Below are 21,182 nucleotides of genomic sequence, written 5' to 3'. Positions count from 1 at the left end.
GCAAATATTGAAATCTTCCTGGCAAATTACTTCATGAATCTTCCCCTATCTGCACCATCTCCTACCGTTTCCTTCATTTCCTGATCTCTACTGCAAGCCATCCCAGCCAGTATGCTTTACTCCTGGGCTCTGGGAACCTTTAAGGCGGCAGTCCTCCCAGGAGGTATTCCAGAAATGGCCACCATGCTGTGCCCTGCCAGAAAAAGCAGCAGCAGCAGCAGGGGCCCAAATGCGAGACACAGGCAGCAGCCTCCCCAACTTGTTATTTAATCATCTGAAGCAAACAGGGTTTGGACCCTCCCCAACCACACATGCTACTTGCTCATACTTGAATTGGTTGTTCTCCCAGAACATGGCTTGCTGTCTCAAGGAGATAAATGTGCTGCCACTATTACAATATGCTTTCTTGGTCTTGTCTTCTGTTCTTGCCTCTTCAAAGAACTGCATATATATATTACATATTATATATATTTAAATACTGCTCCGCCATGCTGTTTGCATACCCGCTGAGACTCTTGCTGAAACTCATCTTTCAACCAGCCACAATTTATTGCTTTGTGGTGTCAAATCAAATTAAATTAGCTCCTTAGGCCAAGGATTGAACTTTATTATCTTTACTGCGATGGCTACTTCTTGCTTTACATTTTTAAGACACAGGTACTATTGAGGGTCATACTTCTCTGTTTGACATTAGACACAAATATACTGCAAGAATGATAATGCATGCTGAGATTTTGGGCAGAATATCCGTTCAAGGCTCTGAGTCACACACATTTGACACTATACAAACAGAAATTAGGTTCCTTTGCCCGCTTATCACATTCCAGCACAGTATAGTTACAACCTGAAATATACAACAGCTGCAGGCATCAAAAAACTAAATTTCTGTGCAACAGCTTTTGAAGAAGATCCCAGTAAGACCAGGTCATTGCAGCAGGCTTATTATCTCCCATAATGAACTACTCTGATATACACCTACTTACCTTTGGGTAATCTGCATGGGCTCCCTTTCTTCAAGCACATCTTCTGCAAACAGCACTTGGGTGGCCTAAGAAGAAAGAAAATAATCAAACCAGCCAATCTTTCAATGGCAGCTCAATACTTCTAAGCTAGCACATCCAATGTAAGAAAAAAGTAGGGCAGCAGCAACATAAAGTCCTTCAGAGACCGGAAATATATCTGTGCAATAAGAATCAGCTAACCGTGTAAACGTGCATTTAAAAGGGTTTGAAGGTCATTTGGTCATAGAATCATAAAACTTGGAAGAAACCAGATAGCTACCATGACCAACCTGTCACTGTAAGGTAGGATCCACATACCAACCCATATCCAGACACTGTGCCACAAGCAAAGAGTTGCATCAAAAAAGGCACATTATGCTGCATGAACCAGGAGACAAAGGCAAAGACAGGTTTGGACCCTCCCCAACCACACATGCTACTTGCTCATACTTGAATTGGTTGTTCTCCCGGAACATGGCTTGCTGTCTCAAGGAAAGCATTAAGCTCGAAGGGTTAACTTCAGAAGCAAAACACTTGCAAAATTCACAGCTGAGACAGAAGCTGTCAGGAACACACTGAAAAGCAAAGATGTTGGTTGCAACATTGTCCTTAGCTGGAACATAAACAGAAAGAACTATCTCGCAAGATGTTCTGAGAACTCGTAGCTCAGAACTAACTGTAAACTAGTCCTATGCCACAATTAGCCAAGTAATTACATTACTGGGAAATGCATTACCATTACATGTCAATGGAAGCCACTGAAACAATTAATTAAGTAGCACTCTAACTGTATAAACCGTGTGCAAATGTATTTTACTCTAAAAAGCTGTGCATTAAATGGCTCTTTGAATTTCAGAATCCTACCCATCTTCCTGCAAAGAGATCCAGGTGTTGTATCTTCCTTAGGTAAATAAAAAATTGAATCACACCTGCCCATGCTCTCTCACATGCCACTTTCTTGATATAAAGGGGAAAGGGGGGGGGAATCTGTAGGTGGAATCTGTAAGGTTCTTCGGCATAGTAATGTTCAACCTTTTAAGACCATCTTTAACCTCATCCGGCAATACAAAACCAACTTTTAATTTTTGACTGTACTGTAGTTTTGCCTCTTTTCTGTCTACTTTTCTCTTTCGCTCTTCCTCTTACTTTCTCTACATCCCATCTTTTTCCTATTCTCTTGCCTACTCTTGGATCAGGCACAAACCACAACTGAAGTTTAATGCTTTTGCCACCACTTGGTCTCCTTCCCAATATGCACCAAGGTTTTTAAATAGCCAGCAGCGTTGTAGGAGTGCAGGAAGTTGCCTTATACTGAGTAAGTTGCCTTATACCTTATACTTATACAGTGGTACCTCGGGTTGCATACACTTCAGGTTACATACGCTTCAGGTTACAGACTCCGCTAACCCAAAAATATTACCTCGGGTTAAGAACTTTGCATCAGGATGAGAACAGAAATTGTGCTCTGGCAGCGCAGCGGCAACGGGAAGCCCCATTAGCTAAAGTGGTGCTTCAGGTTAAGAACAGTTTCAGGTTAAGAACGGACCTCCGGAACGAATTAAGTACTTAACCCGAGGTACCACTGTACCACTGCTAGTTAGCTCAGTATGGTCTACATCAGGCATAGGCAAACTCGGCCCTCCAGATGTTCGGGACTACAACTCCCATCATCCCTAGCTAACAGGACCAATGGTCAGGGATGATGGGAGTTGTAGTCCCAAAACTTCTGGAGGGCCGAGTTTGCCTATGCCTGGTCTACATTGACAGGCAGCAGCTCTTCAGGGTTTCAGACAGAATCCCTGCCAGCCCTGTCTGGAGATGCTGGAGATTAAACCAAGGAGCTTCTGCCTTAAAAGCAGATGCTCTACAACTGAGCTACAGTCCTTCCCTAAATAAGAACTCAGATAAGTTGCCACAGGAAAGGGGGTCAAGAAATGAAAGAAAGGGGATGCTGGTAGACTCCTCTAATTTTTTTCATTCTTATATTTTGCCCTATTCTTATATCAAGCCATCCGTCACTGAGACATCCATCACTGAACTTCCTATTTCCTGTGTTAGACTCCAAATGCAGCTGTCATGGGGTTTTGCATTCTACTCCTGCTCATTCCATATTAAACTAACTTCATCTCTCATACATCATGCACAAATAAATATTTCCAGACACATCAAGAGCATCTAGCCACACTGGTCTTCAACATGTGGGTCAGGACCCACTAGTTGCTCATGGCTTGATCGAAGGTGGGTCGCAACAGCAGTACTACCACCATGCAAATAGAATCACAGAACCATAGACTGGAAGGGACCACAAGGGTCATCTAGTCCAACCCCCTGCAATGTAGTAATCTCTTGCCCAACGTGGGGCTCAAACTCAGAACACTGACATTAGGAGTCTCATGTCTGTCTAAGCTATCAAGCCACCTTGTGGGCTTATCTAGTACAAGATTAAGAAATGGGTCCCTAAATGCATGCTTGGGTTAAAATTGGGCCTCTGTGTGAAAGGTTGAAAATACCTGGTCTTCTACAGCTTTCTTCTACCGATGTTTCTATCTTATTGGTGGCTCTCCCACTTTTGGCTCTGGACCCCAATAGATTTTTCCCATGAGTCAATAGAAAAAAGTTTCCCCTAAGCAAAGGCACTGTATATATATAAGAATTATATATAAGAATTTATGCAATCTTATTACTCCTACTCTTCATCTGTTAAAAAGTAGGTGCATATTGTTCTTCAATAGTCACCTGTAGGAAATATTGACCTGTAGATCAAATATGAATTAAGACAAGAATGCAATGTTCTATGCATTGCTTTAAATAATTGTTCTAAACATCCCAGCTACCATCCACACAAGCATATGTTGACTGCATTTACAGCAATCTCACAATAATCCTGTAATGGTCTATGTTTATGTTTATTTTGTCCTGAGAACATCTGGTCTTATGTGTTGGAAGACCCTCCCATCCAGTGTATGGTATATGGGGTGTATGATTTGGGTTGGGTCCAGAGTTTATTGCGTGGTGCACATTCCAAGATTTTTATTCCTTTCTACATACACCAGATATTATTGGAGCACCGTGCTAGACCCAAATGAAGCACTGGAAGCTGGAAGTGATGCTGCGGCAACCATAAAGACACAGCACAGGAGGTGTGGGTAATCACACAAAGAACTCTGGGTCTTGTATTCCACCCTGGCATGGGAATGGCTTAAGCAGATAGCCTCACCTCGCTGCATGGCAGGGCTTGCACTAGATAAGATGTATATAAATTGTGATCATACACAAAGCTACGTGATTGCTATAAATCTCCCACTTGTTTCCAACTTTTGGGGTGTTGACTTTACCCAAAATTGTATTGAGGATTGTTTGTTATTTATGGGAAGAACAAGAAGCGGTCAATGAAGTGGTGGTGGTGGGAACTTGAAGGTAATGATGTTACATCAGGCGTGCAGTATCCCTAGAATTTACGAACAACAAGAAAGGAAGAGACAGAGACATGGGGTTGTTGTTTTCAGTAGAGGCCCACATCTGCCATAACATCTAGTTTCAATCTATTCTAGGCAATGAATCATGAAAGCCGCTCATCTAAAGAGACAACAGAGGTATATATCGTTTCCCAAAGAACAGCAGGAAGCAGAGTCTGAAGGGGTAGCTCAAGCACACTGTCCATTTTAGCAGCATTTCACCGTAGCAGGATGGAGCGAGGAACCACTAGGGAAGACTTGAAGGAAACGGTAGTTACTGTCTTGATTAACAGCTTTGCAATTCGGCAGATGCAGGGGGCATAGTCAAACAGGCTTGCCAGCAGCTCAAACCGCCAGGAAAAGCACGATGCAGATTTAACATCCCAGGCTAGAACGGATTCAGCTGTACTGGAATAGCAACAAGTCAGAAGCGGGGGGGAGGGGAGAGGTAGCAGCCGCCCGGACTCAACAGCTAAGGAGACACTTTGGCACCTTAAATACATTAGGACTTACACTACTGTCAACACAAAGGGTGCTGAAACAGTGACAAAGAACGCCGGTGGGTAATTATGGCGGAGAAAAATGTAGTGCTCAAATGAGGCTTAAAACATGGAAAAGTGGTCTCTGAATTACCTGCCATCAGCTCCATGTTCCATTACATGGCGGAAGAAAGAAAAGGGGTGTTAAGAATCACCTGCCGCAAAGCATATTGTCATACTCGGCTGAAGCCCTGCCTTGGCTTCTCTGCTATACCTTAAGGTGCTTTAGTGTATATTTATGAGTTGGAACTTGAGCTTTTTACATTTTAATTGTGTTTTCAGGTTGCCCCAACAACCCCATTTGTTTCTCATGGCCCTAGAGCCATTTTAAATGTCAAATCTATTACTCTCCGTTTTTGCTGGAAGACTGCTTAAGACTTGTGCACTCAACGCCTGCATTCCTTGAGGATGTAGTCGAAAGGGACACTGAATCTTGCGTTATGGTGCGCCTTCTTCCAGGAACTCATTTAGGGCTTAAAAATAGAAAGGCTGTGGCTCCGTGGTCCATGTAGCTCAGCATCGTCCACACTGACTGGCAACAGATTTCCAAGATTTCAGACAGTGTTCTCTCCCAGCTCTACTTGGAGATGCTGGGGGCTGAACCTGGGATTTTTTGAAAGCAGAGCAGATGCTCTACCACTGGGTGGTGACTCTTCCCCAGCTGCTTTGTGTACAGAAGGCCCTTGGTTCAGTTCTTGGCATCTCCAGACAGCGCTCAGAAAGACCCTTATCAGAAACTCTGGGGAGTTGCTACTTCACAGTGTAGAGCAGCAATGAGGAACGTTGGTCCTCCAGATGTAGTTGAACTACAATTCCCACCAGCTGTCGCAAGCACAAGGTTGGGAGTTGTAGTTCAGCAACCCCTAGAGGGTCAAAGGTTCCCCACATCTGATTTAGACAATGCTGAGCTAGACGGACCAATGGTCTGACTCTGTATAAAGAGTCTCCCTGTGTTCCTAAGAATGGCTTTGAAGAAGCTGGGGTATATCTAACTTCTGTGCTAAGATGTATCAGCTCATCACAGTCTCCCATTTGACAGCTTCCTATATTATTAATTCCCTTTCTTGGCTACCAGTGCTATCAGGCCTTTGGGGTTTTCCTAGATTTTCATCAGAACTTCACATGCCACACACATACAAAAATCCAGGCTAAATAAGGCCTGGATTTCCAACAACTGAGGCAGAGAGATAAAAACAGCTTTGACACAAAAACACTCGGTCATCTCGGTCATCTCCATCTATCATAAACGAGCAAAAATAGGGCACAAGTCCAACATTTTCTCCTTCGCAGGTCACCTTTAAGGTGTGTTTAAATATAGCCTCTCTGGATCCAAAACTGTGAAACCAGAAGCAAGGCTGCACTGCACTTTTGCTTCTGAAAGAAAATGCAGACATGACAGTTTTTCCTCAGCGCGTTCAATATTACAAGACAGAATATAAATATCACAAAACAAGTTAAGTATCTTTCCATCACTAGGGTAAACAATCAAATACACTTGAAAATAGTAACAACAAGGTTGAGCTTCAGTCAGAGCGAAGATAAAGTTATACAATGATCTAGCAGCGAAGTCATTATGAAAAATGAGGGTTGGAAAAGGCTGACACAAACCTAAAATACAGCAGCAATAAATACTTCATCTGACTAGCAATCTGTTTAAACAGCAGCAATGACCGAAAGCTGCTTCCAGCTCTTGAAATGAAACAAACACTGACACCTAGTGGCTGTCCGGCAGCTTGAAAAAATGGCACACAGAGACAACAATTAAAGCAAGAGGAACAGGTTAATGTTTGGCTTGGCTGCGCATGCCACACCAATGAGGAAGGATTATAACATTCTCCCTGTCACATCTCATCCTCTGTTCAGTGACATGATAAACACATAGTAAAGCTTGCCCATTAAAATCAATCACTGCTGCTTAGGCGCCCTTAAAACCTAAGTTGTGCAACTGGCTAAGAAACACAGAGAAATCCTAAGAGACTGCATAGTCTTATGAATGGTACATCTCCCAAAGAGCAAAATAATGTAAAAAACTCAGTGCAAAATAGCAAATGTTTTCCTGCTGAAAATGTATTTTAGAACTAGGTCACATGGCATTTTACTATCTCTGGTAGCATATGGATTTACCTAGTAAGGCAGAGAACAGGCCAAGCAAAACAAACAATTTTTAAAAAAAAATACAGCAATGCTCATGCCAGCAATAGGAGATGACTTGCTATACTAGAACTCTTTGTGTATAAGCCACAATTTTCAGTCATACGGTTGCCTTCATAGCTATTAGCATAACCATCAAGAGCTGAAAATTTTGGCTGTTAGATACATTGGTATATGCTTTCTAAGATTGATCTTGCAAAGGAAAGTCACATTTGTCACAATTTAGAAATCAGAGAGCACAAACTGGGTTTCAAGTGTATTATTTAATCTCTTGGCAGAAACAAGCTATCTCAGTGATGGGGAACCTCAAGCCCACTGGCTCAGACGCAGCCCATGAGTCCTCCTCATCTGACTTTCACATGCCCCATGCCCCCAATATTCCCCAAGTGACAATTAGGCTTGAAAAAATGACTTCCATTAGCTCCAATGCTTTTTTTCAAGTCTGATTGCCACTCTGGGAGGAGAGGGCAAGTTCCTGGAGACTGAAGCTAGGGAGAGCGCCTGGAAGTGTTTGTGTTCATGTAAAGGAGTGTGTGTATACCCACTTTTTGCTTTGGCCCTGCACACACCTGGCATGTGGCCCCCAGAAGGTTAAGCCACAAGGTTAGCTCGGGGCTGAAAAGTTTCTCCACCCTTGCTTGAGCAGCCACCTACTAGAGATTCAATTCACTATAATGCTAGATCCTATAAATTTCTGAGTTGTCCACTATTCTTTTAAAAAGCTGCAAAGTTCACCAAATCTCTTTGACCTTAGAAGTGTGGTAAGTCGTAGTGAACCAATGTACCCCTAAATACGCACCAACATTCTTTGGGGTCTAGTCTGTTGTATAGATCACAACACCAAGCAAAGATAACTAGCCACTCCCCCTCCTTCATTCAGAATTCACCAGACCGACAAAGAAAGCGCAGCAAATTTACCTGAAATGAGCTGCTTGCTGGCTCATCGTCACACTCAGGGTTTCTTCCCCCTGCCATGTTCTGCTCTCCATTTATTGGGGACAGAAGCCAGGCTATGCTCTCAGGCTCCTTTTTCTCATCCATTTCTTCTCCTTCCTGCTCATCTGTACCTTCATCTCTCTTAGATGCTTCCTTTGCTGCTTTGCCACGGTCACTTCGCCTCAAGGGACACAAATTGGGGACAATGGGCTCCCCAAATGGTTTCTTGTGTAGAAGCTGTCGCTGAGCCTGTTTCAGGCTTTTCTGGTAAACCTCAAGCTGACACAGGATGACTTGGGTATATTTGTTGGGATCCACGCCTTTAGGGCAGAAGGGAACACCCCAGTAATAGTGCACCATGTCTCTCTCTTCGCCTTCTTGGCACTCCTCGTCACCCCTATGAAGTGCGCACAGTGGAGGAGCGTTTCTGGGCAATTCAGTCCTTTCCACCAGCCCAGGAGAAAAACATGCCTTCTTGATGGGCTCCAACTGATGTCCAAGCTCAGACCCTGGTCTGCTGGAGTAGTCCAACATTCTGTGCTCCAGGGCCACTTTCTCCAGAGCTTCTGAGCAGCCAGGAAGGGAATCTCCTTCCATGTAATTTTGGGAATGCTTTTCAGTTTCCTTGCCTCTTGGCTTTGGAGGGCTAAACCTTCCTGCAAAAAGTCTCTGAGGTGCCAGTGACAAAGTGCCCCGAGGCCTTTGGGGAAAGGTGGGACTTAAGGCAACTGATGTCCCTTCTTCTAGACTGGGTGGTGTATCGCTGGAACTGCTCCTTGCTGACGGGGAAGGGTTTTCATTTGACCTTGCAGAAGGTTGGCTCTTCCCTGGAGATACAATTATGCTAGAGACTAGTGAGCTCTCAACTGTTGCCTGGCTTAACCTCGTCAGTACTACTAGGGGCCTCTTGGCGACATCTGTCTGTCCATTCTTATCAGTTTTGTCACTGTGTGAGAGGGAGCTGTACTCGGAGCAAGGAGACTCAGGGCAAGGCAGTAGAGCTGCAAGGAGCTCAGGATCCTCTTGCCCAGCTGGGTAGCTTGGTGCTGAAGACACTAGTGCCTTGGAAGGATGGGGCACAGCAGCTGCAGCAGAAGACTCAGAATGCTGGCAGCTCTAGAAAGGAGGGTGAAAAATGCACACAAGTGATTTGCCTTCGAAAATGTACATTCCTAATTATTAAATCAAACTGACTGCTGCTCCACAGAGTAAAATATATAAATGGACACTTCCATGTTAATCTACAAAATGATAGCTAAAGGTGAAATCATTCATTAGCCGTATTTGGGGCTGTTAACATGGTGAAGATTAACAAATGTATTGTGAGCTCACCTTGTCAGATGCATTTATGCCTTACAGAAGACTGGCTAGAATTCCAGATGGAAGCCTGTCCCATAACAAACACCTCATTTGAACTGCAGAGGGGGAGTACAGGGCAGGGAAAAATGTGAACGGGCAATTCTGTAGCCCAAGTATTTCTGCTTCACTTACACCAAGGCTCTCAGCAATGGCCTTTCTCAGAAGCTCTTCCTCTTCCTCCTCTTGCGAGTTCAACTGCCTGGCTTCTTGCTCGCTCATTTTCAGAGCCAGGGCAAACTGTTCATCTTCCGTCATCTCTGAAAAAAGTGAAAAAGAAAAGCGTAACACAATACAATGCAGCAGGCTCTCATTCCTTATGCCCTGAAGAAGGTGCCTGGGGACTTTCACCTTCACAGGGAAAAAAGGCCAACTAAATTGGATCAAAGCTGTTACATCTCAGCTTACCTTGCCGTGTGCCTTCAAAACTGGAACAGACAGTGCTAAATGCAGAGTAATGCATTTTGTGCAATATCAAATCACTGAACCAAGTCAGGGCATTTAGTTAAGGTTCCCATAGTGATCTCAGCTTTGACTCTTTGGTGAATTCATCACAATGAAATATTTTATCACATAATCATCTGGCAGCGACCCTGTTTTGTACTTCCACATGCAATACTATCATCAAAGGGCACAAAGGAAAAGCGGTAGACTTTGAACACTGAACTGTGCATGAACAGACTTTTTCTAAAAGGCACAGTCTGCTGGTAGAGCACAATGAAGTTAGTTCCTTTCCACTCAACATTATTATTAACTTTAAAAGTCATAGTGCTCTGTGGTGTATACTGCCAAGCCTCCTGAAATGTAAACGGGCAAAGGTCATGAGCCACATTCGCCTGGACTGGTGCAAAAAATAAAAAAAATAAAATTAGAAGAACAACCTGGAAAAGGCAGAGAATGATCTTCAGATCTGCACGCTTTCCTACCCGGGATGAGACCACTCTCTCCCTACCTATACAAAGTTATTCCCTAAATGATTTTCTGGGACATACTAAAAATCACAAGCGTTGCGAAAACAAAAAAACAAAGCTGTTCTGGAAAACACCAGGGTGTGTGTTTTTTTAGATTTCTGACCCATCACTTTCACTTAGCTAAAAATATCCAAGCCTGAAAACCAGAATGAAAAAGAAACTCCAGCAACTCCCCTGCTTTCTGAGAATTTGAAGAGCACATTGAAACTCTTCAGTCAAACCATTGTAGGTTGATTCTGAGCAGCACTTTCTGAGAAATCCTCTCTCACACATAACAACTCTTAACCCAACAAGTGCACCTGAGCACAAAACACCATAGAAGAAACTAAAGAGAAGAGCTTTGAAGAAACAGATCACCTTCCAGACACGGTGAATACCTCAGATTCCTTTACTGTAAAGTGTTTGGACACCAAAGCAATTAGGACGCCATCACAGCCTCCTCAGGAGCATCTTCTCAACACATGAGAAATGCCTCCAGAGGAAAGCTCATTTGTAGATTACTGAACCTCATCACTCCCTCTTCCCAAGAGAAAAGCAGCAGGTCTAAACCAGGGGTGTCAAACTCAAATTCATCGGGGGCCGCATCAGCAGTTTGGTCACCCTCAAAGGGCCGGTTATATCTGTAGGACTTACAGTACAGGAGAGAAGGGTTCAGGCAGCCGTTGGATCTGTCACATCACAGGATGGCATGCGCTCAATATAAAAACAAGTGGAGGTTTCCTGTGTAGAACGGCTGGCGCCGCTAGAGGGCAGACGTTCTCTGGCTTGCAGGCTGCCGCGCATGCGCTGAAGAGGCGGCTTTCTTGTGTCAAAAAAAAAAAGCGAGAATAAAAGGTGAAGGCTGGCGGCCGGCGGCGGCTACACGGGCCACATGACGAGGTCTGGCGGGCCGGATTTGGCCCGCGGGCCTTGTGTTTGACACCCGTGGTCTAAACTGAAACATGGACTTTGCAACACCCCTTGGATATGGTCACAACTATGAATAAGCAACTATGTGACACAATGAAGTTTCATTTTGCCCTGCTTAATGGGCATTAGCTTTCCTGGAGCTGAGTTTAAGACAGGCGGGTGGGGGCAATGCCCCACCCATGGGTATAGTATCAGGGCACAATAGCCTAAGTTTATTTATTATTATTTTCTTAAGAAAAACTCTAGCCCTCCTAGAAAGAAATCTAGGAAGCAAAATATGCAGGTATCCTTCTAAGCAATTTCTGTGAAGTGAGCCAGCCTGGCTGCTCCCAGCTGTCTGTGGGTTTAGCCAATGAGTGATGTCAGAGCTGCGATTGATATGCGAGTTGTTTGGACACCAGGCAGCAGGAATCCCTGAGGTTCTTTAGTGCACTTTCCTGCTTCTATCTTATTCTATAGTAGTCCTTGAGATTTCCAGAGTTGGCCCTTCCTTTTTTCCTGGTAACCAGGATGCACCTGTGGTGGGTTCATATGACATCAGGTATTCCTTAGAGGTGATGGTCTGCAAATACTACTACACAGTAAGTGCAACTGGTTGTTAAAGAATCCCTTTCCTGAATAGCAAATGCAAAACGTGTAAATTTTTCAAATATGCTTAGGTATGTCTCCTGCTGTGCAGGGCCTAAAGCCAGGCACTCATTATGTTAACTTTCAGTACAATGCTATACATGTATACTGAAAAGTAAGTCTCTTTGGGATTAATGGGGCTTATTCCCAGGTACGTGTCTACAGGATGACAGCGTAGGCTTTGGTTTAAGTTAAGGAAACAGGGTTCTTGTGCCTTTAACAGCTGTATGCAGAAATAAGCTGCTGAGTTATCCCCCCCCCTTCTTAAAAGCAACAGTGCTTTGAGCAGCCATATTATAGCTTTACCACTGAAATGTGTATTCTTGTACATATACAGTACAGGGGCCTGGACATCCTCAAGAACCAGCAGAATATTTTATAATAACTGGAATTCATATAATTAAGATACTGGCAGCAAAACTGCATTATCTGATTACAAAGGACCTAAGCAGAAATTAATGGACATAGGATCACAATCATCAGTTACCTGTTCTCAATCTCTCACTTAAAAAAACAACAACCATGACTGCATAACCAGACTGTCGACAACTATAAAACACAATGCAAATGAAATTCCATCTATGAAGCAATATGGTGTAAGACGCTGCCAGGGAGTGAAAAAAAGGGCATAGTAAAATGGAACACGGAAAAACTCTAGACAAGAATCCTTCTGGCATATCAGAGAGAGAAAATAAACAACATTTATTCCACTTTCCAAATTCACGGGTGCATTGAAAAGGATAAATCTTTGCCCCCCACCCATCATGAAATACATCCAACTTGCACAACAGTGAAAGGAGCAAGCCATCTCCCTGAGAGAAGCAGGGCATCTGTTCTGTCAAAGCCATGCTGCGTATCTCTGGCTATCATGTATTATTCTGCTTAACATCTGATCATTTCTAAACGCTGTCTGCAAACGCTCACAATTTGTGTGCACTTGATGTTGATTACATTGGTCATAATTTATGATGATTAGAAATTCTAAGTATTGCGTTAGCCTCCTACTGGTGTGGGCAAACAGACTATTTAAGAGCTCCAAGACACAAAAATAGAAGCTGAGCTCTCAGAAGCAAGCACTGTCTGAATGGTTTGGCAGGTAGTCTATACAACCAACGTCTAGCAGACAGAAAACCATTTGCATGCCCTTTCGGACACAAATTATGTGCTTGCACATATGTGCCCACGAATTCTGAATAACTCCATTATAAAACTTGAGGGTTTTTTTTGTTTGTGTGCTAAACTCAGCATAGTTTCATTGTACCAAAGCTAGGCTCCCACTACACTCCTAGTTCTAGTGATAGGTAGAAATGTCGGTGTCATATGATCAATCCCGCCAAGAAAACATGAGGAGGGGGTGTACACTGTTTTTAAAGACATTACAGCCTTAAACAAATTAAACTAGTTCTGAGCCTTTTTACATGCTAATATGCCAATTTACTACGCAATTCATGTTTCAGTTGGACGTTTGAAAACAAATTAGATGCAAAGCGCCACCAGTTCTGAGTTCTCTTGCTAACAGATCCCCGCCCCCCGCCCCATGTTGGCTGTATTACACTCACAATCATAGTGAAATTACTGTACAGTGAAAAGAGATTTACTGTTCTAGAAGACACACATCAGAAACATTCCAAAGAAAAGGATTTATGTAGGTTTGTATGTTTTAATCTTAGCTTGTTGAGAATATAACGTCACGGGTGTATTTGAATTATAGCTCAACGTTAAAAATGATTAAAAATTACAAAGTCAGAAAGGAACAATGTGCCTTAAACACTAACAATATGAGAAATGTTCCAGCTTTGGAAATTGGCAGCACATGCGGGCCTTATTTCTCCACATAGGATGAAACCAGACGTGACATTATTCACGGATTAGTAGTTGGGTGAATGTTTGTTTTAAGTAAATAGTGGCCATGGGGAAATGCCAACTGCAGGGAGGGGGACTTTAACCCTTTGCCCATACCCCAGTTCCAGCCCCTGCCCCCGGAGATTGCTGTTTGCATTGGGAGGAAAACAGCCTTTTCTTGAATAAAAACATCACTACCACTATACACAGTTATTAATTGCTTGAATAAGTCTCAATTGTCCTAGATAGGAGGGGCCAAACAATCCAACCCTCCCTAGGCAGCCTCATCTCCAAGAGGCCAATTTGTCATAAAACCCAAGCAACCCTTTAAAACACTGACAGTGGTTTATATTTCAAAGAAATGAACCTTAATTTGCCTAAAAATAAACACTAAAAGGCTAATTATAGTTCTAATAAATAAAAGAGCAGACATGTAAGTGGATGTGCCTAATTAATTATTGCTAATTGACTGCTCTAATGTAGTAAGTATGAGACCTGCATCCAAAGGAGCGAACTGATGAGGAGACTCACTACCTTTGCTCATGCCAATTATCAAACGCAGTTCTAAGACCACATTCTGCTGGATGCTGGATGGAGGATCTAGTCTTGTGCTGCCAGCGGCAAATGGATTCTACACATTACAGTTTCAACACGAAACATGGATGGCTTCATGTTAATCTCTCTCCTAGGTATTCTGTACACACAGAGGATTTCATGCCTTCTTGCTCACATCTGTGGGCCTTTAGCTTGTTTGGAGTACTGAATATGCACTTCTTTCTTCCTACAAAGGGATTTGCAAAGAGGGCTATTTGCAACCTACTTCCCATCGCCTCCATTTGGAGTTTATCAGGTTACAACCACTGCTTGGGGTCCATTCAGAAATGTATTCCATTATATTTGCAAATCAGATGCTCCTTGTAAAACCAGCACCGCTCACAATAAATCTTGTGAGTTGGAGAATACTTATAAACCGCTGCTGCAAACTTACAGCAATGGGCTCAGCTGAGGAGATCTAACCAAGACTACCTCTGTGAAACAGCATGTTTCTAGAAGAACAAGATCCTGGAATCACAGCAAAGAATTTCATTTCACCAATAAAGTAAGTTACAGAGTCACCCAGAAGGCTAATTACTGAATAAACTGCATGTACTCTTACCCTAATAACCAATCAAGCTACAAGCAACAATATTCTGTCCGTGAGACGCTCACTGTAACTCTACACACCAACTACAGTTGTCTCTGGATAGAGCTTAGATTCAAGGTCTTCTTATTCTGTTTCTCATCTCACAGCTGCCATATAACATAGCCCTTGTTCCATTGTCTTCATAGAGGAAATGGATAATAATGTTGTACTTTGCATAAACACTGACAACCTTGGCAACCTTACAAGGCTCTTCTCCTTTATGCCAATAGATATGCACAATGACACTTAGCTGTATCATATCTATATGTATCTGTGGTGACATTGTTTATCCGCATACAATGTCAGACCTCATACAAAGCGGCTACTTTTGAGTTGGTAGGCCCTGGCATATGTGTCGTGCAAAGGCATATGTTAGAAACTCCATACAAAAAAAACAGTGTACTGCTCATTCTCCAGCTCCCACATTCCCCTGCGCAGATGAGACCTACGTGCTATTTTCCTTTTTGCAGCAAACTTCAGTCTATCCAGCTGCTGCTTTGTTCTTTTCTTCTGCAGACCATGTTCCTCCTTGGACTCCTGCTGCAAGAGAAGAAATATGGTAAATACATAAACTACAGAAGATGCTACCATTTGCCACCCTTCCCCCATCCCTCCTGCCTCAACCTTCATCCAAATCTCCAAGCCCAGGGAAGGGGGGGGGAGGAAAAGCTGGCACAAAGGCAGACTCCTCGACTGGTGAGAAATGTGACTTTCAGACACAAATAAAAGAGTATTCTGTAGCTATTAAAGGAGCTGTGTGGTAAGTATAATGAGCAACGAGGGATGCAGGCAAACGTGTAAACAGATTAGCAGCAAAGGACAATGGACCTCATGTCAGTCACTGCCATGCAGAGTACCAGCTGCATAGGATTTTAACAAGAAGTTGTTTGCTTTTACATTCAGGAAGTTATAAAGAGTGAAAATGCAAAAGAAAATCTTGATTAGATCTTCCAGCAGGGACATCTAACAGGGCAAGGTGCTTTCTTAGTACAGCTGGAAAGGTATCATCCAGCAAAGTTGATTCCCCAAAGGCAAGGGGCACTTAGTTAATAAGGGGGGAAAAGAACTCCACAATCTAATGCTGTTCACTATGAGACGTCACCCTCCTATGTATCATACTTTAGACTGATAACTTCTTTTATTTCCCTCTGAAGGAAGGGAGGAGGGCACATCCATCAAAATGGCTATCATGCTATGGCCTCCCTGAACTGACAACTAAGTACATTTTTAAAAGTCAACAGTATGAGCATTTGTCAGGGACAGTTAAGATTTAAAGGATGCAACAATGGAAGCACAATTGCAAGCCATATCCAAGCAGAGAAAGAACAGGAGAAATTGAACATGACACATAACGGCGACGCAGGAATCTTTTTAATGACTGGAAAGTCTAAAATGGAAACTGACCAAAAGGAGAAGGAGAGACAGATTGCTAAGGTCAAGAATACTGATCCAGCGCAGGAGTGTAAGGCTGGACAAAAGTCAGAAAAAGAATGGTACACAATGAGTTGCACCAGAGACAGATATTTTTATGTTGCAAACAAAGAAAGGCATCTCAAGTGTGTTGTTTACCTCAGAAAAAGATACCAACAGAGTATACAATAGAGTGCAACATCTATTTTAAAAAAGGTGAAGTACTGAAACAACTAATGATATTAATAGAAACAAAAATTGAAGAGAAACATGAAGTTAGTAGCAGAAAAGAGCATGTAAAATAATATTTGGGCAATATAAAAGGGACATTCTATACAAATTTGAATTCAGAGAATTGATATGATTCACAAAGCCTACTACAGTGGAACCTCAGTTGTTGAACACTTCAGAAGTCGAACATTTCGGCTATCGAATGCTGACAACCCAGAAGTGAATACTTCCGTTTTTGAATGCGCTTCGGAAGTCGAACGGCTTCCGAGGCGTTTTTCTCCATTTTTCTCAATGGAATTTGCTGACCAGCAATTGCACCTAGGTTGTTGAATGTTTTGGAAGTCAAATGGTCTTCCAGAATGGATTAAGTTCGTCAGCCGAGGTTCCACTGTACAGGGTTGGTTTTTTAAAAGGGCTAAAGAATATAGAGCTAGGGATTCAAAATGAGGCAAATACTGGTAGAATTGTTTAGAGAAAAACAAAGCCAACTCCTCATAGCAAGTGTAGTGATGTTACAGAAGAAATTATGGCAAACTGATGGGCAAAGCTGGGGGGGGTGATGAAGTAGTGGATGATCCACCACTTCCAAAGCCCTGCATGATTGCACTGGTCAGGACAGGACGTGTGTGTGTGTGTGTGTGTGTGTTTGTACAATGTATTTCCTGTTCTGTTTTAAAACCAACAACTTCCCATTGAAATTAATGGCAAGGGAAATGACTCAGCTGGCCGGCCTAAGTAATGGGACTGATCCTGTGCTTCTTAGGGGAGCACTGGGGCTTTAGATCCAGTGGATCCCAGGCTGACTGTGTCCCACTTCCATCTCTCCCCATGAAACCAAATATTGGGGGCTAATAATGGCTTCCACTAGCCAAAACACCACTGGCAGATCTACAACCACGAGCACGGCAGGACCTCTGCACTGAGCATGGTCCTCCACTGGCTGAGAGGTACCTCTGTCTCATCCTAAACCATCTCTAGCCAGCAGACCTGGGGATTAGAAATGCCCTGTTAGTTCTCTTCTCTTGTCAGTTAAGTATACAGGTGGAAATTATCTAGGCTGCACTCTACAGCCCATAAATACACAACGCCAGCACCACACGTACAAGGAGTTTCCTCCCACTCTTCAGCCAGGAATTGGAAAGTCCTGTTAGTGTTTGCTAAGCAGCCTCACAGCCCCAGATATCAACAAGGATATTGATCCAGCCCCAAATCGCATCCTCTTGAGCAAGGATGAATTATGTGAACTAAATGAAACAACCATAAAGTGGGTATGCAAGTGTCTAAAAATAACTGCACTCAGTGGATAATAATGAATTGACATAAAAGAGAAAAGAGGTGGCAAGTGGAGGTCTGCAGTGAGTTCTGGGGCCTGGGCTGTTTAGCTTCATAAATAATGTCAGGGAAAAGTTTCCAGAGGAGCAGTAGTATTCATCTGTTGCAGTGAAAAACAACAAAGAGTCTTGTAGCACCTTAAAGACCAACGCATTTATTATGGCTTAAGCTTTCATGGACTACAGTCCACTCGGTCTATGAAAGATTATGCCATAATATCTTCGTTAGTCTTTGAAAGCACTACTAGACTCTTTTGTTGTTTTTGATGCAAAACACTAACATGGCTAACTGTCTGAAAAGGTTGAGGCAGTGGTATTGCTGAGAAGGCAGTCTTAAGGCAAATAAGAATACAAGCAAGAAAAAGTGGGGAGGTGGGGGGATGAAAATTGCCTGGAACTCCTCAGGCAGTCGTGTTCCCCTCTCAGCATCTGGCAAAACTCATCTCTGTGGCTTCCCTGCCCACCCCCTCTTCAAGCGCTGGGCCTCACGGGCCTCACCATCTTGGCGCAGCAGATGCTTCAAACACAGGTGGTTTCAAACATGGCAACAGCGCCACCTGCAACAAGACAGGGCTGCTGTATTTTTAATACAAGCACTACAGGAGGAAATCCAGCAGGTGAAGCTCTCATGACCAGGACTTGTAAACAGGGGCATTTGCAAGGTTGCTTAGTTTGAGGGGGAAGCCTGGAGCTGTCTCACAGTGTGTGGGGAACCAAGAGACCTGGAGAGTAATGGAGCTGCTGCAATTACCAGCAACATCTGTGCCACGTTTGTCTTCCTGCCTAAGAATGGGCAAAACTACACATGTAGCAAGTGCAAGCTGATTACCTTGCTGGAAGAGAAGGTACAGCAACTTGAGGCCTGCCAACCACACTCTGAGCTATCAGGGAAGATGAGGAAATTCTCACTAGACCCGAGTGGACTATCTTGGAGCAGAGATGCAAGAAGGGAACCCTAGGGAGGAGCAAGATCACCCAATACAGGAGGCAACCCCCTGAAGGAACATAACACAAAGAAAGCAGGACTGTCAGGAGCCATGTTTTGTCTCTGGAGTGGCAAAATCAATTCTATGCCCTCACCCTGGACACCGATTCTCAGCCAGAATAGAATAGAAGTAGAAAACCCAAAACACACTGAGGTGGCAGTGAACAGAACAATTCCTGCTGCTCTCCATAGAAGAAAGTGATGTGTGGTGGCAGCAGATGACTTCCTTTTGAGGGTGACAGAGGCAGCAGTGTGCAGAGGCAAGACTCATTGTTTCACTTGTCTCTACACTAATGCACAGAGTACAGGAAACAAGCAAGAAGAATTTTCACTCTTAATACAGGTTGGCAAATATGATCTTTTAGGCATTAGTGAAACCTGGTGGGATGAAACTCATGACTGGAATGTAGAAAGTGAGAGGAATACCCTATTCAAAAGGAATAGCCCATACAAGAAAGGAGAGGTAGCAAAATTATATGTAAAGAATGTGTACACTTATCAAGAGATCCATGACTTCAATGATAGAATGCAGACTGAGAGTATATGAGTAAAAATTGTAGGAGAGGGAAACAACAGTGACTTGACTGTGGGTAGAAATATAAAAAATAAAATAAAATAAAATGTCCAGTAGCACCTTAGAGACCAACTAAGTTGCTCTTGATATGAGCTTTCGTGTGCATGCACACTTCTTCAGATACACTGTGGGTTCCTAACAACAAAGGGACATGGCAAAGGGATGGTATCTGCAATATACAAAATACTACTCCAAAATCCCACGAACACGCTAGACGTAATAAAAAAACAATGGGAAGACGAAATAGGCTATGAGATTAACCCCACTCAGTGGGCCAGAATGTAGCCTAACCCCCCCTTTAAATCCATATCAACGAAAAGAAAAGAACTCACTCTGAAACTTACCTAAAGGTGGTACCTAACACCAAGGAAACTAGAGCTAATACGCTCAGGAACCTCACCAAAATGCTGGAGAGGGTGCACCTCCACGGGCACATACCTCCACACGTGGTGGGAATGTCCCAAAATCCAACTATTCTGGACAATAGCCATACAAGAAATACACATACATTAAGCAAAATAGAAATATCGCCTCCCAACCCCACCCCACCCCACCATGGCCCCCTCCACCTCTTCCACCCTTTTTCTTCCTAATGTAACCCTAATGTCTCAACAAATGAAACTGACCTATGGAAAATGTAACTTAAAAAAAGAGACATTGTGCATACCTTTGTAAACCAAGAAAACTTTAATAAAAATATTTTTTTTTATAAAAAAAAGATTACACTGTTGGTGACTATGGGTAGAAATATATAAAAAGAATAAAAAGAAATTGTCCAATAGCACCTTAGAGACCAACTAAGTTTGTTCTTGGTATGAGCTTTCGTGTGCATGCACACTTCTTCGGATACACTACATTCTTCAGATACTACATTGCCTGCGAAGCCAGAGTGAAGGCTTGGATAATACCTTCCTAGATCAGATTACCAAACATTCAGTACTGAGAAAGTGATCCTGTTCTCTTGGGTTTCATTACACAGAGACAGGGGAAAGCTGAGTGTAGTCAGACATGCACTCTGGAATTTAAGAAGGCTGGTTTCAAAAAGCTTGAACTACTGGGTGAGATCCTATGGTCAGAAATATTCAAAGAGAAGGGAATGGTGCTTAATGTATTGCTGGTGCATAATGCATTGGTCACATCTATAAGCTATATTTTTGCAAATCATGCTTAATTTTGTGGAGTTCTGTTCATGTTTTCTAAGTACTCCTGGCCCCTTTGGAATGCGATCCTGCTATGGTGTGTGCTTGCAGCTTCTCACTATTTAATCTCATCTATGGATTTCATTAGTGCGTGAATTTTGATAATTAATTTAGATGTTAAACACAAGCAAACCCAACACCAGTCCCTTCCTGTCTGTGCTGTTACTCAGAACTGAATTCACTGCTGTTCTGTGCTACCCTTTGTCTTGAGCTTTTAAAAAAATTCATCCCAGGAGCATGCCTCACAAACTAAGTGCAAGGCATAGTATTATATGATTCTCCAAGTCCCAATATGCATTTTCTTTCACTGCTTCTAAAATAATCAAACAAGCAAGCCATTTAGTACAGAAGTAGTTATTCACCACTCCCCTTCCACTCACTTAAGAGATAGCACTTCCATTTATTTCTCACAGTACCTTCCAGCTTTAATACTAATGCTTTTTAAAAAGGCCTTATTCCCTGTCATATACAAATTCAAAATA

The 21,182-nt window shown here is 42.9% G+C and overlaps 1 protein-coding gene across 4 annotated transcripts in view; it reads right to left on the bottom strand.

Moving 5' to 3' along the window:
• UIMC1 (ubiquitin interaction motif containing 1) overlaps window positions 1-21,182 on the bottom strand; it is an 81,117-nt gene that overhangs the window by 36,212 nt on the left and 23,723 nt on the right. For 2 of the 4 annotated variants that reach the window (XM_083603836.1, XM_083603834.1), the window contains exons 3-6: window positions 15,420-15,507; window positions 9,574-9,698; window positions 8,065-9,198; window positions 984-1,048 (exon numbers count right to left, since the gene is read on the bottom strand). In XM_083603836.1, the coding sequence (XP_083459962.1) occupies window positions 984-1,048; window positions 8,065-9,198; window positions 9,574-9,698; window positions 15,420-15,507 (1,412 nt within the window). Of the gene's footprint in view, window positions 1-983; window positions 1,049-8,064; window positions 9,199-9,573; window positions 9,699-15,419; window positions 15,511-21,182 lie in introns of all 4 variants that reach the window. The other 2 variants (XM_083603835.1, XM_083603833.1) reach the window with 1 other exon arrangement.

The sequence above is a fragment of the Podarcis filfolensis genome, assembly GCF_964270895.1.
Source record: "Podarcis filfolensis genome assembly, chromosome: 2".
In the NCBI taxonomy this organism is placed as follows: domain Eukaryota; kingdom Metazoa; phylum Chordata; class Lepidosauria; order Squamata; family Lacertidae; genus Podarcis; species Podarcis filfolensis.
The sequence above is the reverse complement of the archived record's forward strand: the minus strand, read 5'-3'. Positions and strand labels throughout refer to the sequence as shown.